The 18,418-nt window shown below is 40.6% G+C and overlaps 1 protein-coding gene across 4 annotated transcripts in view; it reads right to left on the reverse strand.

Moving 5' to 3' along the window:
• The window catches only part of AP3B2 (adaptor related protein complex 3 subunit beta 2), a 905,004-nt gene that overhangs the window by 609,524 nt on the left and 277,062 nt on the right, over window positions 1-18,418 (reverse strand). For all 4 annotated transcript variants that reach the window (XM_044077817.1, XM_044077816.1, XM_044077814.1 and 1 more), the window contains exon 3: window positions 7,944-8,018. In XM_044077817.1, coding sequence (XP_043933752.1) covers window positions 7,944-8,018 — 75 coding nt within the window. The remainder of the gene's footprint in view (window positions 1-7,943; window positions 8,019-18,418) is intronic.

Here is an 18,418-nt window from a genome sequence, read left to right on the forward strand (position 1 = left end):
TTTAAACAAAGGATCATACACAGATAACATTTTTTTCAACAAAACTTGTGACATTAATAAGCCCTGTACTATTAATAAGCACTCTTATAGGCTTGAAACTTGTTGCACAGTGCCCATCTAATGTACAGTTATGAATTATGGTTACATTACATTGACTCCATCCAACCTTAATTTTTCCAGATCTCTGGAAACATACAGTTCCATTCTGACGACCCATGAGGGGTAGTGCTATTTTGTCCTTGTAGGCTACGTTTGAAGTTTCAAACAGTAAATTAGTCCATGTATCATTTGCCCCCAAAGGGACTGTACCTAACATCAGGCCACCATGTACAGTAGGGATAGCTGTGCATATCCAACAATTTGAAACATTAAAAGACAAAGCATATGCATATTTAATAGCTTGGTACGTATTAAAGGGTGGATGCCAAGCTGTATTTTTATCTCTCTTCACTTGGCTAGTTTCGTTTGAAAATAAAAACGGCCAAAACAGAAAAGTAACAATCACACTTATTAACAACAAAATTAGTTTGGAATGCTTTTGTGGGGAAAGACTAAATCCTTCTATTTGCATTGCTACAATAGTCAGATATTCATACAAAACAAGATTACTACTAATTAGTGTTCCTCAGTTTCCTGGTTCCACTTTCAGGATCCTGTTGTTCTTCTGATCTGAAAATAATAATTCGTTAGAGAAGTGTTAGTTTTGTCAGCATTTTCCTCATGTAATCTGCTATCTCTTCACCCCCCTCACCCGCACACTGGACGTAATAAGCCTCACGTATGCGCATTGACAGGAGTGCCAGAGGTAAGCAGTTTATCCAAGACTGATGTGTCTCGGTCATGAGTTTATGTAACTTGCCTTTGAGAATGCCAGTATGGCGTTCAACCAACCCTGCTGACTGTGGGTGGTAGGCTCAATGATATTTTAACTTGATCTGAAAAACGGCGGCCAGCTTTTGAATAACTTTGTTTCTGAAATGTGTGCCATTATCAGAATAGATGCATGTAGGTAGCCCAAAATGAGAGATAATGTTATTTGTAAGAGCCTTGGCTACTGACAGTGCATCTGAGTGTGCTACGGAAAAGCTTCTACCCATTTTGTAAAAGCATCAATAATGACTAACACAAATCGCTTTTGTTGAACAGGAGTTAGTTCAATAAAATCCATACAGATTGTGTGAACTGGATACGGAGGCAGCGGAAAAGCTGCTGGGGTGATCCGCACCCCACCACCATGGTATCGTGCACAAAGCAGGCACGACCAACAAAATCGCTTAGCATAACGCTATAAAACCCTTGGTCCAGAAAATTTGCTGGATTATCTGAAACATAGCAGCAGGGCCCAGATGAGATGGGCCAAGGCCATTAATGAGGCATACCTAAAAGGTTTGTTGGCAAGACATACTTATCATTTGGACCTACAAAAACTCCTTGCTTCTGAATAGCCCCATATTTAACCCATCGCTGTTTTTCCTGAACTGTACTAAGTTCCTGCATTACTTGTAAAGTTTGTAGATCAAATTTGTCTGTAGGGTGAAGTTCCTTTTGTGTGGTCTCGAGTGCAAAAGTAGAGGTTAAGGCTACACTTTTTGCAGTTTTGTCAGCTAGTGCATTTGTAAGTGATACTGGATCCTTGGCATTTGTGTGTGGCGCACTTACAGATGGCCAATCCCCGTGGCAGTTGGACAGCTTGTAAGAGGCTAAGGATTAAATCCTTGTGGGTTATTTCCTTTCCTGAGGCAGTAACCATTCCCCTATTTTTCCATTGCTGTGCAAAGACATGGACCGTGGAAAAAGCATACTGACTATCTGTGTAGATAGTAACTGCCTTATCCTTGGAAATGGTACATGCTCTGGTCAAAGCAATCAATTCCGCGCTTGTGCGGACAGATTCCTGGGGAGAGGTTTTGCCTCTAGTACCTTAGTCTCAGTTGTGACTGCATAACCCACTTGTGTAATACCTGCCTCATTCTTAGTGCTGACCCATCTAACAGGGTCCAATCTGAATTTGCCAAAGGCTGATCCTTAAGGTCTGGTCTTGGCAAGACATTAGAGTGTATTAAGTCTAAACATACGTGAGGTGCACCGTCATCAGCTGTATGTAACAGCGTGGCTGGATTAAGAGTGGTGCATCGCTCAATGGTCATGTGTGGTTGTGATAGTAATGTTGTCATGCAGGACAAGTGTCTGCTAGGAGAGAGAAAGGTAACTTTATCCTGTAGAAGTATTACACAGAGTGCGGGTCATGAAACAAAACTAGGGTTGCAGCCAGTGCAGCTGCGACTACTGCTTGTACACAGTGTGGCAACGATCGTGCCACTGTGTCTAGTTTACTGGAATAAAAAGCTAATGGCCTCAACTTATCCCCATAAATTTGCAAAAGAACCGATGTCATAAAACCCTGCTTACAATCTACTGTCTGAACAAAAGGTTTTGTATAGTCAGGAAGCTAAGTGTTGCAGATCCTGCTATCAGTTGCTTTACCCTAGTAAATGCCTGTATTGCCTTATCTGTCCATTTCAGTGCGTCATGTGCTGCCATGGGAAGTGCAAAAATAAGTTCTGAAAGTGGACTCACTTCCTCTGCATAATTGGGAATCCAACTACGACAAAAGTTAGTTATTTCTAAAAATGACATCATTTCTTTTTTTGTACTGGGCATCGGTGCCTGTAAAATAGCTTCTTTTCTACAGCTATCCAGTTGTCTACCAGCATTTGAAATGGTATAGCCTAGATATCGTACTTCAGCTTTACAAAATTGTAATTTAGATTTGTTTACCTTATGTCCCTCTTTAGCCAAGAAATGCAATAACCGAATAGTTTCGACTCACAGACAGCCTCCGTGGGTGCAGCCAGTAAGATGTCGGCCACGTATAACAGTAGATGACAGCCATGCCCGGTTGAAACTGTGCCAGGTTTGTTGACATTTCTTGGAAAAAAATTGTAGGGCTTTCACAATATCCCTGCGGCAGCCTTGTGTAGGTGTACCGCTTGCTCATGAACGTAAAGCGAACCAAAACCTACTAGTTTCCTGTAGAGGATGGAAAAAATGCGTTACTGATATAAATGACAGAAAAATACTTATCTGTGGGAAGGATATCATTTAACAAAACAGATGGATCTGGGACCATAGGAGCCCTTGGTACCACAGCAGCATTCACAGCCTGCAGATCCTGTACCATTCTCCAGGTCCCATCCGGTTTCCTTACTGGGAACAAGGGTGTGTACACGGTGAATCTGTGCATGGAATTAAAACCCCAGCTTGTAATAGAGCCGTGATCACTGGTAGAATGCCTTCTTCTGCCTTTTTACTTAGCGGATACTGCGGCTTGTGAGGTCTAAAGTCGGATTTTGGAGTTATTTTAACCTGTCCTGCTGTTCTTATTAGCCCAATGTCATGTTGCCCGCGGGACCATAAGGAGTCTGGTACTGATTGTAACTTTAATTCTTCCTGCGGGATTAGGAGATATAGTCAGAATGGCCCTCCCGGGTGGCGTTAGCCTGTCTCGCGGAGGTGAAGGCCAAATTAGTTAGCTCATTTACTACATTTTGTGGTCCAGTTTCGACAAGATCATTACTGTACCAGTAGTGTAAATCACCCTGCCCCACCTGCAACATAACATCTTGAATTTCTACCTTGGCTAGAATCCCTGATGCAGTCGGCACAGCTACTATGCCAAACACGTGCATTAAATCTCTTCCTAATAAGTTTACAGGGCAAATTTTAGAGACAATGACTCGAAACCTGATAGTTTGGTTAGTTTCAGGGTCCGTGAACCATAAGGGTTTAGATAGTGGTTCTTTATAAATCCATTGGCTGCCTTGACTAATACATAGTCATCAGAAGTTACATCAGATGGCACTGCAGAGGTTTTTAGCAGGGTCCTGGAGGCCCCTGAATCACACACATTCTACATCCTTCCCTTCTACTTGAAGTGTGATAATTGGTTGTGCCTCTAGCTGCATAGTTACAGCCAACGCTGTTAAATTAATAACCTGATATTCGCCGTCTGAAAAATCAGTCACTTCATTCTCCCATCCTGCACATTTCCTTTTACCTTCTTTATTCACATTCTCAAAATCATTCTCATTTTGTATTACTGACTCTTGCCAGTCGACCTCAGCATCTGGGTCCGGTTAGTCCGTGCTGCCATTATATAGTCATGCTGAACTATGATTTGGAGCAGCAGTGGATTTCTTCAGGCAATCTCTTGCGAAATGCCCTTCTTACTGCATTTAAAACATTCCCCTCTTTTGTCTGCCTTCGTAATTTTCAAAATGTCCTACATTCCGTCTCCCTCTGCCTCTACCCTGTTCCCTTCCTCTACCTCTGTTGGACGGAGCTTACATTAACATAAGTGTTTTATCTCGCCACCCTAAAGGGTTGAGCCTGTTTTCTTTTCTTTTTTTCAAGATATTTATCTGCATGTAAAGGGATACGAGTGTGTGGACAGGGTATATTCCTTAGCTTCTTTTGTTTTTACTCTGATTTGTCTATACTATGGTTACGTAGCTCCAGAGTCTCCTCTGCTTGTTTTTTGTAAAACTATGGAGGGTATTTTTTCCTGCTTCTCTGCCTCCTGTAAGACTATGAAGGACACCTTTTCTTGATTTTCTGCTTCTTTCTTTTTGATACTGGGGTGGACTAACCCTGTCTTTAGTGACATCAGAATACAAGGGTAGGCAGACAATAGATGTTTAGGTCATCTTCTTTGTGGACAAAAAATGCACCTTTTGCACTCGAGCCACTACTTCCCTTATTTGAAAATTGTTCCCTATGTCTCTTATTAGCTTCTTCTAACCATTTCTGTGCTTGAGGAAATCCTACCTTTTTGTTTTTAACCTTACCTCCTGTGTCCCTCGCAGGTCTCTCACTAGATTTTGACATTCTGATTTATTCAAGGTACCACTAAACCCATAGTCTTTTTCCATTTTTCATATATTTTAAGTTTTTGGATGTAATTTAAACATATATTCCTCATCCTCAGTCCTTTTATTTAAGCAGCCCTTACTAACACAACAACTGCTTCCTATTCCCATTTTTCTTATTTAAAAGAAAAACTGTTTCCCATTTTCTTATTTAAAAGAAAACTGTTTCCTTTTCCTGAGATCTCTACCGGTCTTTTGTAAAATTTAAACAAAAGAAATTCCTTTATGACTAGTCCCTTAAAAACTTTTACAAAAACAAAATACCTTACTGCGGATCTTCACGCCCTCGTCAATCACCGTCCATGGATCGAATCTAAGAGTGACTGGCCTCTACTACGACTTTTTGTCGGAGGTCTTTCCATTCAAGGGAGCCGAGATTCGTTCTCCCCTTCCTGTACAGGTTTTTCAGTCCCTCTTATGCAGATATCATGGAAGAGGTGGCCCCATCGCCTTGGGCGCCAGAAATGTCAAAAGATTTTAATACTCTTAACATATACTGGAAGAATCACAGCAAAAAAAAAGTAGGCCAAAAAGAGTTTATTTAACATGCATGGAGATCTGCCACAAAAAGTTCTGTTGCTGGCAGTCTAATTTCTACACACTTTACATGGGTTTTTATACCCTCTTTCATGCATACTCAGCAGCTGGTTACTAGACAAGGAATTTCAGTCAAGGCTATAAATTCACTCAGTGGAGCCTTAGATGGTAAAAAAGTCAGACACAAGATAAGTTGGTAACATCTATGCACTCCTCCTTGGTCAGAGGTCAGTCCCAAGATAGGCCTGTGCCTGGACCAAAGTAGCATCTGTGCATTCCTTTCTGGTCAGCAAATTCCTTACAAGAAAAACAACTCATTTTAGCTTATTTCTTTGCACGCAATGCAGTTTCCCATTTTAACCCTTCCTATACAGGATACAAAGATGTTGAACACAAAGATTCTTACTACATTAGGTTAAGAAGGGACGTCATGATTAGCGATCAGCAGTATGATTTCATGCCGGGAAAGAGCACTACAGATGCGATGTTTTCTCTGAGAGTGTTGATGGAGAAGTACAGAGAATGTCAGGAGTTGCATTGTGTTTTTGTAGACTTAGAGAAAGCATATGACAGGGTGCCTAGAGAGGAGTTGTGGTATTGTATGAGGAAGTTGGGAGTGTCAGAGAAGTATGTAAGAGTGGTACAGGATATCTACAAGGGTAGTGTGACAGCGGTGAGGTCTGCAGTGGGAGTGACGGATGCGTTTAAGGTGGAGGTGGGATTACATCAAGGATCAGCTCTGAGCCTTTTCTTATTTGCAATGGTGATGGATAGATTGACAGAGGAGATCAGACAGGAGTCCCCGTGGACTATGATGTTTGCAGTTGACATTATGATCTGTAGTGAGAGTAGGGAACAGGTGGAGGAGACCCTGGAGAGATGGAGATATGCTCTAGAGAGAAGAGGAATGAAGGTCAGCAGGACTAAGACAGAATATATGTGTGTGAATGAGAGGGAGGATAGAGTAATGGTGAGGATGCAAGGAGTAGAGGTGGCAAAGGTGGATGAGTTTAAATACTTGGGAACAACAGTTCAGAGAAATGGTGAGTGTGGAAGAGAGGTGAAGACGAGAGTACAGGCAGGATGGAGTGGGTGGAGAAGAGTGTCAGGACTGATTTGTGACAGACGAGTACCAGTAAAAGTGAAAGGGAAGGTCTACAAAGAGGGTAGTGAGACCAGCTATGTTATATGGGTTGGAGACAGTGGCAATGACAAAAAGGCAGGAGGTAGAGCTGGATGTGGCAGAGTTAAAGAAGTTAAGATTTGCACTGGGTGTGACAAGGGTGTACAGGATTAGGAATAAGTATATTAGAGGGTCTTTCCAGGTTGGAAGGTTTGGAGACAAAGCCAGAGAGGCAAGATTTCATTGGTTTGGACATGTGCTGAGGAGGGATGCTGAGTATATTGGGAAAAAGATGCTAAGGATGAAGCTACCAGGTAACAGGAAAAGAGGAAGGCCTAAGATAAGGTTTATGGATGTGGTGAGAGAGGACATGCAGGTGGTTGGTGTGACAGAGCAAGATGCAGAGGACAGGAAGAAATGGAAACAGATGATCTGCAGTGGCGACCCCTAACGGGAACAGCCGAAAAAAGATGATGACTAAAGCCAGGATTAGACACTAGATTACTGACATGATTATGAATAATTTCAGGTTACAAATTGCATCAGACATTGGAGTTCATTTAAAAAAGATGTATAACTATGGCCTGTGTTAAAAGCATTATCATAACAGTAACTATTTGAAATGCTGGGGCCAGCTACAGTGCATCCCAAAACACAGAGACTGAATGTCTGAAAAAATGGACTTGCATATATTAAGTCTGAGATGGCCATCTCTCAGAATATTTCCTTTTCTGTGAAGTATGCCAATCTTGGAGTAAGTATGTATAAGTTCAGGGTTGTGGGGGGGATTATGAACATGATTCCCAGACTAGCTACAGTTCTGTTGTTTTGGTTTGAATAAATCTTGGATTTGAAGCAGCAATGTGGCAGAAATACATATAATTTGCAATCAGATAAAAGCCTCATGGCCAAGCTACTCATCAGTTTTTCTTACACAATTACCACAAATATCAAAAGGCAGTTAAGTTCTCCCTGACTTTTTTTTTACAAAATTTCCTCTGTTTGCCCTAGAAAAGTGTAATGCCTGTCATTATTATATTTCTCCCACTAAGGTTAAAAGACTGACACAGATTATGAATATCTCTAAAGGCAAAATTGCACAAAGAATTTTGAAAGACAAAAAGCAGTATTCAGCAAATGTTAAAAAGAGTTTTAAAATAATTTAATAATAAACAAGTACTTCTTCTGCCATCCTCTTCTGCATTCTTCTGTGGAAGAAATGGTTAATACACACTTTAATTAAAGCACGACTGTAACTCCACGTGAGCCTACTTTTGGGATGAGTTTATCAGTTGTAACTGCATTACAGGAACAGTCAGGGCAAGCCAGTTTTAGAAGATCACTGTTCAACTCACCTCTAAATTCTTACAGGCAACATTCTTGACAACAGCTGGAAACAGGTCTGATGCATTTTTGCCTCTAGCTATCATCTGAAAGAAAAAAAAATGTTTGTCTTATCTTCAGTGCAAGCAGCAACTAGGATTAGTGTCCACATTGTGTTTGCATTCTCATATGGTGTACTTGCTAAAAAGTCTGCTGTATGTTAGCATAAACCTGACACAGGAACAGCGCATGATTTATACCCCTGCCAGTGTGACAGTGTGAGGAGGCACACCCTGTCCCTGTTTTAGGCCACCTTTTATTTTGAAGGTATATGTTGCATTAGTAGTGTTTATTTAATTTTATTATGCCGCTATACCTCCAAGCCCAGAAAGCTTGCTTCTCCAAAATATTTCCTTTTAACATTTCTCTTTCTCTCCAGGTCGGTAGAAAAGATGCGTTGTCATTCTGCATAAGAATCGTCACAAGTGCCCAAAGGGTATGCTGTCTTACAGGGCTTCAGATTTCAGTCAAACAAACATGCATGGTAAACCATCTAGTGTTAAATGTGTAATACTAACAAATAAGCACTGTATCTGTCTTAGCCAAAACTGGGCTAAATATAACAGTTCAGAACTCATATTCAGAATCACATAAGTAAACTAAATCAGAACAATTCTCAGTTTAAAGGAACACTAGGACAGGAGCATAATAACATTTATGTGTTATCTTGACATCGTATGCATTTCTAAAGCACCAGTATTACCATAGAAGTTTTGTAGTATGTTGGAATTTGCTCTACCTCAAAATGGACTGAGGAGTGCACTCGAGTACCTGCACTACGGCATTTTTACATTCCTTTTGTATCATGTTGTTCTCCTAATTTAGTTAGGATGACTGTTCTGAAGTGGTTCTTTACTTAAGAATTTCTATGGAGAGTACTTGTGATTATTTAATTCGTGACAACTCTGATTTATTACTTTTTTGTTTTCTTCTAAACAGGTGTACATGGACCCCTATCAGTATTAGCTGTGGGCAAAAATTAAATGAGTTGCTTTTGTGAAAGAATAAACAATTATTTAGCTAAAACATTTTCCCTCACTTGCTATTTTTTTAGCCAGATACAAAAAGTTTTCTGAGCTGCACACTCAGCTGTGACTATAGTTAGCATGTCTCTGCCAATTAAACCTGCAGCCATACAGGCTCAATGAGTTTTTTTGCCCATTGTTGGGAAAAAGGACAGCCAGACAAAAACCTTTGTTATATAGACTCTTCCATGACAAAATTCTTAAATGTAACATACTATAAGATGCAAGAGAGTAGGAGGCAGATTTTATATAAAAAACTGTAAGATTTCATGAAAATCATACTATGTTATGCACATAGGAAACTGAACAGCATGAAAACACAATACAAGGAGAAAAGCAGATAAGCAATTTATTACTTATACATAGCATTGCACTGGTCATTTTTGTTAGAAGAGAAAGTATATTCTGGGATGTGGAAAAGTAGTGTGTAGGTAATAGACACCCTTTATGACTCTTACATGTTACTTAAATGTTCCAGTGCTAGTATAATTTTGTAGAAAGTACTCTGGGGTAAGGAAAAATAATGTTTAGGGTACAATCATTCCTTAACACTCTGGTGTTAGCTAGCTTCAGTGACACAGTGATAAAGTTCTGACTGATTACCAGGGTTCGATTAGCTGACTCGGTATCTGGAGGAGCTGACTGGGAGGGCTGCAAAATGCACAGCAACTGCTAGTGTGCTCAGACTGAGGGCGGGGCTGTAGTTAGCTCCATTGGTGGGATGAATGACCATATCTTTGTCATGGGTTTGTCTTGCCTTACTGGGATGTGTATGTTTTATAGCACACATGTATACTCTCTAAGCAGGGAATAGCAGAAGTCATAACTGTGAGGATGCTATGAAGGAAGGGCCTCCATCACAATATGCCCCTTTTCCACAGCCACCCACCACCCAATGGGTAAGAATGGGCCTATAGGTGCTTGCTCAGGCCATGTGCCAAATGTCCACTGGGCTCATGCCTGAGCATGGGAATGAAAAGACCATGGGAAATAAAAGGGCTGAATGGGTATATTGGGAAGGATTAAAAGACAGCCAAGGCAACAGAGTAAAAAAAGAGATCCTGGTGTTATTACAGAGTGGAAGTTCCAGGAGTGGAGCAATTTTATAAATGCTCCACACTGCTGGTTCTTTTACATTAACATCCATTTTAGACTCTTAAAGAAAATTTTACTATTAAACAAACATAACAATGCTTGCTATAGAAAGCTATTTAGAAGGGTCTCTGTGTCAATTTGTATTTTCTTTTAACTTGAACTGTTTATGAAGCACTACATTATGCTTAGGTCTGTGAATATTAAACATTGTTGCCACTTTTAGAACAGGCACTAACTGGACATAAAAATGAATTATTTCCTATAATATATTTCTTGAACTGCACACCAATTCATACACAAAAGTATTTGGAATGCTAGTAAACCCTATAAAGAAATATTAAAATGGCACTCAAATAGAGTTAATCAAATTTAAACACACTGTAACTGTTCAAGTTTTTTTAATGATATATACTTAAACTACTGTGACAGGTAAAATATAGGAATAAAGAACTAAAGAAAATAGTATAGGCAATATACTTTATATATAAAACTGCTGTATTTCTTGCAATATGTACTTTACAGTTTCCTGAACCATCCCCTTCCCATACCTTAAGTATTACTTTGGAACCAAACAGGGGAGAGTCAATAGCAAACATTGTAAACAGATATTTTACTATCAGCTTTTTGAATTCTTGCTCTTGAAAGGAAAAGTACAGTGTGTTAGATTAATTACTTGCCTAACTGTGACTCTTTACAGCACCCAGATCAGCTGCTTTCAAAGCTAAAATGATTAATATTTTGAAATTATTTTAACTGCAAATTATAAATGCAGCTGAAAAAGAAAACAACATGGAATGCTAAGTTATTAATAAAATGTTAGAATTTCTTACTTTTGTATTGGCAAAGGGAAAAAACGATTGCAACCGTTGCATTGAATATTTATTTACATATCTACAGCCATTTTATACCAGATAAATGTGCTTGTCATAAAATAGCCATGGAGAGAGAAAATGTTAAAGATGCAATAGAAATGCAATAGAGGAAACTCACACAGATAAGCATAACTGTACAAGCCACTCACCATAACTATAGATGTCTGACACCCTACCTGTCTGGAATCATTACTTCCGGGTATAAATTCTCTTTCTAAGCATCTAACCCAAAACAGATGTACAAGTAGAGTGTCTCTCCTGTGTCCTCCTATAGGTTACCTAGAAAGGCACACCTCACCCAAGACAGTCTATGGATATTACAGAATGGAGGAAAGGCAGCCATCTGAGATCTTTAAAACAGCAGCTCCAAACACAAATACAGCAATCTGGGAACATTACAAAAATACAGAATAACCTCACCACCTAGGATCCTCCTGCAGCAGACAAAAGAATAGGTAGAAAACTGTGCTACCGCTCCCTTAATGAAACCATATACATTTTCCTTGTCTGCATTATTGGGAAACTTTCAGTTATGTATACCCATATGATACCAACCAAGATGCATTACAACATTGGACAGCCATTCCATTTAAGCCCTTGATCTGCACAATGGGTTTGGCACACTATCTTTTAAGGATTTGTTTTTTGAATATCTGAATTATATCACATCAACACAACAAACAGACTTACACAGACCCATAGAAATGCTCGAAGACCACCGGTCGTCACGGACCATAAAGCAAAAGCATGGAAGGGAAGAAATAAATGAGTGAAGTCAAGCACTGGTGACTGAAATGCATGCCTTACAGAACTGGGCTACGTTCTTTTGAGAATACTGTGGAAATTCAGAAGCATTATCTCTTTCTTGTTCCCTTTCAACCAATGTTTTCAAGTTTCTCTCTATTTTATAAACATATTTTGTTAATATAAGTAGGGTTGTCACCTAATCTTTCAAACAAATCAGTGGACCCAACCATAGCTTTCCAATTTTTTCAAAATCTTTTTTCACTTATCCACTTTTATTATTAAAGGGAATAACAATTGCTTTGGCATAGTTGATACAAAATGTTCCAGTGGTCAGTTCTGCATCAGCTGTAATGCTTAGAAAAGGCTGAAATGTCAATGTCCTGGGCATTGTCATCTCATCTCATGTCCTATGTGATATTACAGGCCTTCTGTATAATACCCTCTCACTAAACATCTACTTCAACTGTTGTAATTCAATGTTGAATGTACTGGCATTGGATACCAACCTTGCAAGTCTAACCACCTGGCCCTTTATTAAGTTTCCTTCATGGCAGATGGGATGACTTCTTCAACAATGTAAATAATTATTCAAGAAGGATGATTTCCTGTAAAAATTTGATTTGTATTTTCTTTTATATGTGGTATTTGCTGATGGTAATACTTAAAAATTAATACCATTTATGATAAGATTACTTGAACATTTAAAAAATCTAACGTTCTGTAAAAAATTGAAATAATTCCTGCAGTTGTATGAAATTATCTGTCAGCATTCTAAATATATCATCCAAAAATCTTACAGATAATCTGATATGAGACCAAAATCTGTTGATAAATTAAAGTGGCCTTTCCAATACCATAATACAAGAATACAATATTGGCAATATTTGTGTTTGTATTTTACATATGATTGGTTTATGTAATCACATGACTTTAGCCTGGTATTTAAGAATGAGGATGTGTTTCTATGGTTGTTCTGAAGTTCTGTGAATTTTCGAAGGCAGTATCTAAACTTATAAAATAAAAGCTTGGGATTTTTATCTAGGTTGACATCGGTTTATATTTGTTTTAGTCTTTTGTACTAAACTAGAATTGTTCTTGGTTTTTAAAATACATAAGGATCACAATGATATCTCGGATAACAAAATATAAAACGTAGTCAGATTTGGTAAGAAAGGATATTGATTTTAACAACAGGAGGGATAAGTACTAAGGATATACTGCAAGGTTACTGACTTGTGAACAGTACTTAAAAACAAACTCACATTTGATGAATATGGCTGCCTTTAATGTGTGTTCCACAGGGGCACGGTTTTGACACAGGAACTCATACTTTCATGTGTGTTTCTTGTATACTCACAGGGCAGAGTACAGCCACAGTGATATCTGTAGAGGCTAGAGCACAACAAACAAACTAATGCTTGGCATTTGTGCTACTTAGGATGACAAACAGAGTCACAGTGTGGTAACAGAGTAGCATTATCTCCATCCTAGATGTACATCTTCTTTCAATACAGGCCGAACGTGTATCCTTGCCCACTCAAGAACATGAAGTTGTACAGCAAGAATGCTTACCATCTCCAATTGGGGAGAGAGTCCTCCGTGGCTGCGACAACCAGTGATGCTTCCTCTGTAGCTGGTCTGCAGCAGCAGGATCACACATTGCATCTGAAGTTGGTATACATATCATTTTGTAGCTTTGTATGGCTGCTTGATGCCATTACATGTCACAGAATGTCCCTGACATGCAGACAGTACTTGAGATTTAGCAGTAGATGTGCCATATTGTCACTCAAATCAATCTGCTGCAAACCAGGTCAGTGTGGACCTCATTGTTGTGTGTATCATCCATGAGGACAGGGAGGCCAGAAACACTATAATGATTGGCATCCTGAGGTCTCTGGTGGCATGCAATGTTTCCATGTCCCTCTCCATCAAAAGAATTGTCAGCATCACCATGCTTACTGGTACTGTTGCCCAAGGCCATTGGAGGGCATATACTAGGGTGTGCCATGTAGGGGGCATTGCTGGGTGTACAGACCTTACCTGCATCTGGATGTGTGCAATGCTGTGCCACTCCTCATCACAGGAAGCCACTACTCTCACCTGCAGATAACTGCTGTTACCCTCCAATGGCAAAATCCTTCATATGTGGTCTTCAGTTAGGTCATAGTCCCCCAAATATGCACCATATCTATAAAGAGGGACCACAAGTTCCACTACAACAAGCCAGCATAGTAGCTGTAGATCACAGTCATGTAGTGGAACTCCAAATACATCACAAGAAAAAGCTGTGTATTACATAGAATACCCTTCAGCTCTGGACACCCACCTCCACATCAAATCTCAGTCACATAGTTGAGCCTCCATTCCATAAAAGGAGGAAATAGTATGAAACACAGAATACCTGCCACTTGAGACTCTCATCTAAGGCACTAGTGATATGTGCATAGACAGACAAGTGTTTTTGCAACATTGTGTCTTTAGCTACCAGTGTATATGATGGAGATGATGATGTGACCCACTCCTCCCTCCTTACTGTGTGGTAAATGTGGTACTGCCTGATGCACAGTGTAGCTTGACCATGTACTAGCCAGCATCACCTTATATGTACACCACACACATCTTGTTTGATCTGTATGACACTGCCCCATCACTCTGCATGACATGGCCCATACACCTGGGCTACATATTGCCACAGTGTGCATGACAGAGTCCATAAACCTGGATTACACATTTCCACTTGACATGTGTTGCCTGTCACCATCTGGGAGATGGTTGTGTGGCTGCTGGTTGTTGGTCTTTCCACACTTTCTTTGGATAATGATTTTGATGAGCATTCCCTGATGTGCAACAAATACAGGGTTAGCATAATGGTTAAGTCAGGTCTTTGCCCCACAAATACAATGTACATGGTTTCATTCTGAAACTGGGTTACTGGATAGTCTTGCAATAGTCTGCAGAATGATTGCCTAGTATTTACCCATGAGCCTATTAAAACATGTGTGTATATGATCGGATTATACTAGTATCTGAAAGATGCCCTGCCTGTTTCCTCACAACCAAATTATGGCACAAACAAGCAAGATGGTAATAATATCCTGCAGGCTATGACCGGATCATACGCACGGATATGACAAGGTTGTGGAAGTGGACTTTGAATAGGCCAAATGCAAGCGCTATGATTTTACGGGTTGGTGTTTGTGCATTGTGTTATACTGGAGTTCAGCAATTCTCTGTGGGTTCTTTATGGACGTCAAAAACTAGGTTAAAGTGGATACTCAGCACCAAATACAGCAAAGTATAAGCATCTGTGGGGGGGGGGGGGTCCCCATATGTAGAAACATTCTATCAAGGAAATTACTAAATATACTAGAGGTGGAAGCCTGTGAAATACTCAGTATGTGCCAGTTTGATCTCGGCAAGGTCCCTGTTACTAGCATGGAAAAAGCAATATATACCCTGGCCCAAGAGGAAGGGAAGCTCACGCATTCCTATCATTTCCGTGTCTGAGTGACACATAGCCAAAAAGTACAGTTTTGTACCTACCATAAATGTAGATGTCCGAGAGGTATGCATCTGCAGTCCTAACAAATGGGTTGTCCTGCCTCAGGCAGCCTTCAGTCGGCCGGATTCCAAAGTCTGGGTCTGGCCTCAGCTGATGTCGCACTTCACCCGACGTCATAGCTGCAGTTCAGCGGGTATAAAGGCATCAGCCGACGCCATTTTCCTCAGTGTTTCTTGCCCCAGATGCCAGGTGCCCTCTAGGAAGGCTAGATTTGGATAAATGCAAATGTTTCCAAACAATAGAGAGCTAATAGAAATAAACATGTATATACATATATACAAACAAATACACCATAATAGATTCCCCCAGCTAGCTACAAGATGGGCAAATACCCTAGGAGTACCACAGAGGGGAAGGAGGGTATCCTGTCTGACTGCAGATGCATACCTCTTGGACATCTACATTTATGGTAGGTACAAAACTGTACTATGTCCTTCAAGGATGCATCTGCACTCCTAACAAATGGGTAGAATACCATAGCCAAGCTGGGGGAGGAGGCACTAAGGAGGCACTAAGAGTTTATGGTGTAGTTAAGATCCCTGAAAAACCCTGCTCGGGATCTGGAGTATAAAGGTAGATTATAATGCTTGGCAAATGTATGCACGGAGCTCCAAGTAGCAGCCTCTAAAATGTCTTTGGTAGCCACTCCTCATAAGAAAGCTGTAGTAGTGGCTGTAGCCCTTGTGGAGTGAGGTCTGATGTTTTCCGGAGTTGCCTTTCCATGAAAAGAGTAACAAAATCTAATGCAATTTCCTATACATTTTGAGATTGTTTGTTTGGAAATTGCTTTTCCCTCCATTCCTGTTGCATATGCTACCAGAAGCTGGTCAGTTTTTCTATTGTTCTTGGTTCTGTCCAAGTAGTAGTGCAATTGTCTGTGCACATCCAAGGTATGCAGTAATCTTTCCCCCCTGTTCTGTGGGTTGGGGAAGAATGTTGGTAGGTGTATTGCTTGGTTTAAAGATACCCTGGAGACCACTTTTGGCATAAAGGTAGGATTAGTTCTCATGGACACTCTATCCTGATGGAAGATAAGGAAGGGTTGTACTGCCATTAATGCCTGTAATTCAGAAACCCTTCTAGCTGAAGTGATTGCAAGCAGGAATGCAGTTTTCCAAGATAAGTACTGTAATTCTGCTGTTGCTGCTGGTTCAAAAGGTTGAAGTGTCAACTTTTCTACCACAAAGTTCTAGTCCCATGAAGGCAATCGTGGTTTCATTGGTGGCTTTACATTTTAATTCCTCTCAGAAACTGCCTGAGTAGAGGTTGAGAAAAGACTGGAGGATCCATGTTGTATTGTGCTGAAATTGCTGATGCATGAATCTTAATGGAGGAGTAAGACAGGCCATTGTGGAAAAGCTCTGCTAAATATTCCAGGATGTTAGCTATGTTTGCCAATGATGCATCTACTCCTTTTGTTGTACTCCAAATGAGATATCTTTTCCATTTTGCTGAATAAGTTTTCCTTGTTGAGGGTCTGCGAGCCTCCAAGATAATATCTTTAACCCTTTGAGATAAATCTGGGTTATGTTGTCTTATGTAATGTTCCAAGCAGCTAGCTGCAGTGTTTTCAAGTTTGGATGCAGGATTTTGAAGTTGTTCTGTGTTAGCAGCAGAGGTAGTAGGGGCAGAGGCCATGCGTGTTCCCGAGGCATACTCCTTAGTAGCAGGTACCAATGTTGCCTCGGCCAGTCTGGAGCTATCAAGATGATCCTTGGGTGATCTTCTTTGATCTTCAGTAGCACTTTGTGCATCAAAGGGAGAGGTGGGAATGCATATGCTGTCAGGTTTTCCCAACTGAAGGATAGGGAGTCCACCTTCCAAGCAAGTGGGTGGTATGTCCTTGTGCAGAATTTTTTCAACTGGTGGTTGTGTGGGGATGCGAACAGGTCTATTTCTGGTAGTCCCCATTTCCTTGTAATGGATTTGAAGATGTCTGGATGCAGCATCCATTCGTGGGCATCTGTGGTAGTTCTGCTTAAGATGTCTGCTAGAATATTTTCTTTTCCTGGCACAAATATGGCCTGGAGCTGAATGTTGAGGTTCAGGGTCACATTCCAGAGGTCCATTGCCATCCGGCATAGAGGATATGAATGTGTGCCTCCCTGTTTGTTGATGTACCACATAACTGTGGTGTTGTCCGTCCTTATCAGCAAATGACCCTGTTGAAGAAACGGTCTGAATGTCTGAATTGCCTGCTTTACTGCCAGCATCTCTTTTTGATTTATGTGTAGGTTCATCTGGTCTTGAGTCCATAAGCCTTGTATGCACTTGTCCACCATGTGTGCCCCCCAACCGAGGTCTGAGGCATCCGTGGTGATAGTCTGGTTTGGGTGAGGCCTGTGGAAGGGCAGTCCTTTGTTTGATTGACAGGCCTGGGCCAACCACTGGAATTCTTGCTTCAGGCATGAAATTATTGGAATTTGGGTTTCTAGGCTGTGCTTGTGCTGAGACCATAAATTCCTCAGGTACCATTGCAACTTCCTCATATGTAGTCTGGCATGTGGAATCAATATTATGCAGGATGCCATGTAACCCAGGGCTTGCAGGATTTTCCTTGCTGTAAGCTGGTTCTGTGCTGTTAATGCCATGAAATAAGGTGGTAGTTGCTTCTGTTTTTCTGCTGTGAGGAATGCCATCTGGTTTGATGTGTCCAGTTCTGCACCCAAGAAAGTTATCTTTTGGGATGGGATCAGCCTTGACTTTTTTGTGTTGACTGTGTATCCCAGGGCTTGTAGTAGGTGAATAACCTTTTTCAAATCTTTTGTTAATTTGTCTTTGCTGTCCGCTTGTAACAGGCAGTCGTCCAGGTATGGATAAATTTGAATTCCCTGAAGCCTGCAATGAGCAATTACTGATGCCAGGCATTTACAGTGAATACTCTGGCGCAGTTAGATAAGCAAAAGGCAATGCTGAGAATTGATAATGCTCTGATCCTGCAAGAAATCTGAGGTATCTTCTGCAATTTGGTCATATGGGGCGTGCAGGTATGCCTCCTTGAGATCCAGAGTCACCAGCCAAGACTCCTTGCCCAGCATGGGAAGAAGTTGCTGTAGGGTCAGCATCTTGAATTTTGGAACAATAAGATATGTGTTCAGAGTGGACAGGTCGAGGATAGGTCTCCATTGGTTTTCCTTTCTTGG

The sequence above is a fragment of the Protopterus annectens genome, chromosome 7.part0, assembly GCF_019279795.1.
Source record: "Protopterus annectens isolate FY-2018-M chromosome 7.part0, PAN1.0, whole genome shotgun sequence".
In the NCBI taxonomy this organism is placed as follows: Eukaryota; Metazoa; Chordata; order Ceratodontiformes; family Protopteridae; genus Protopterus; species Protopterus annectens.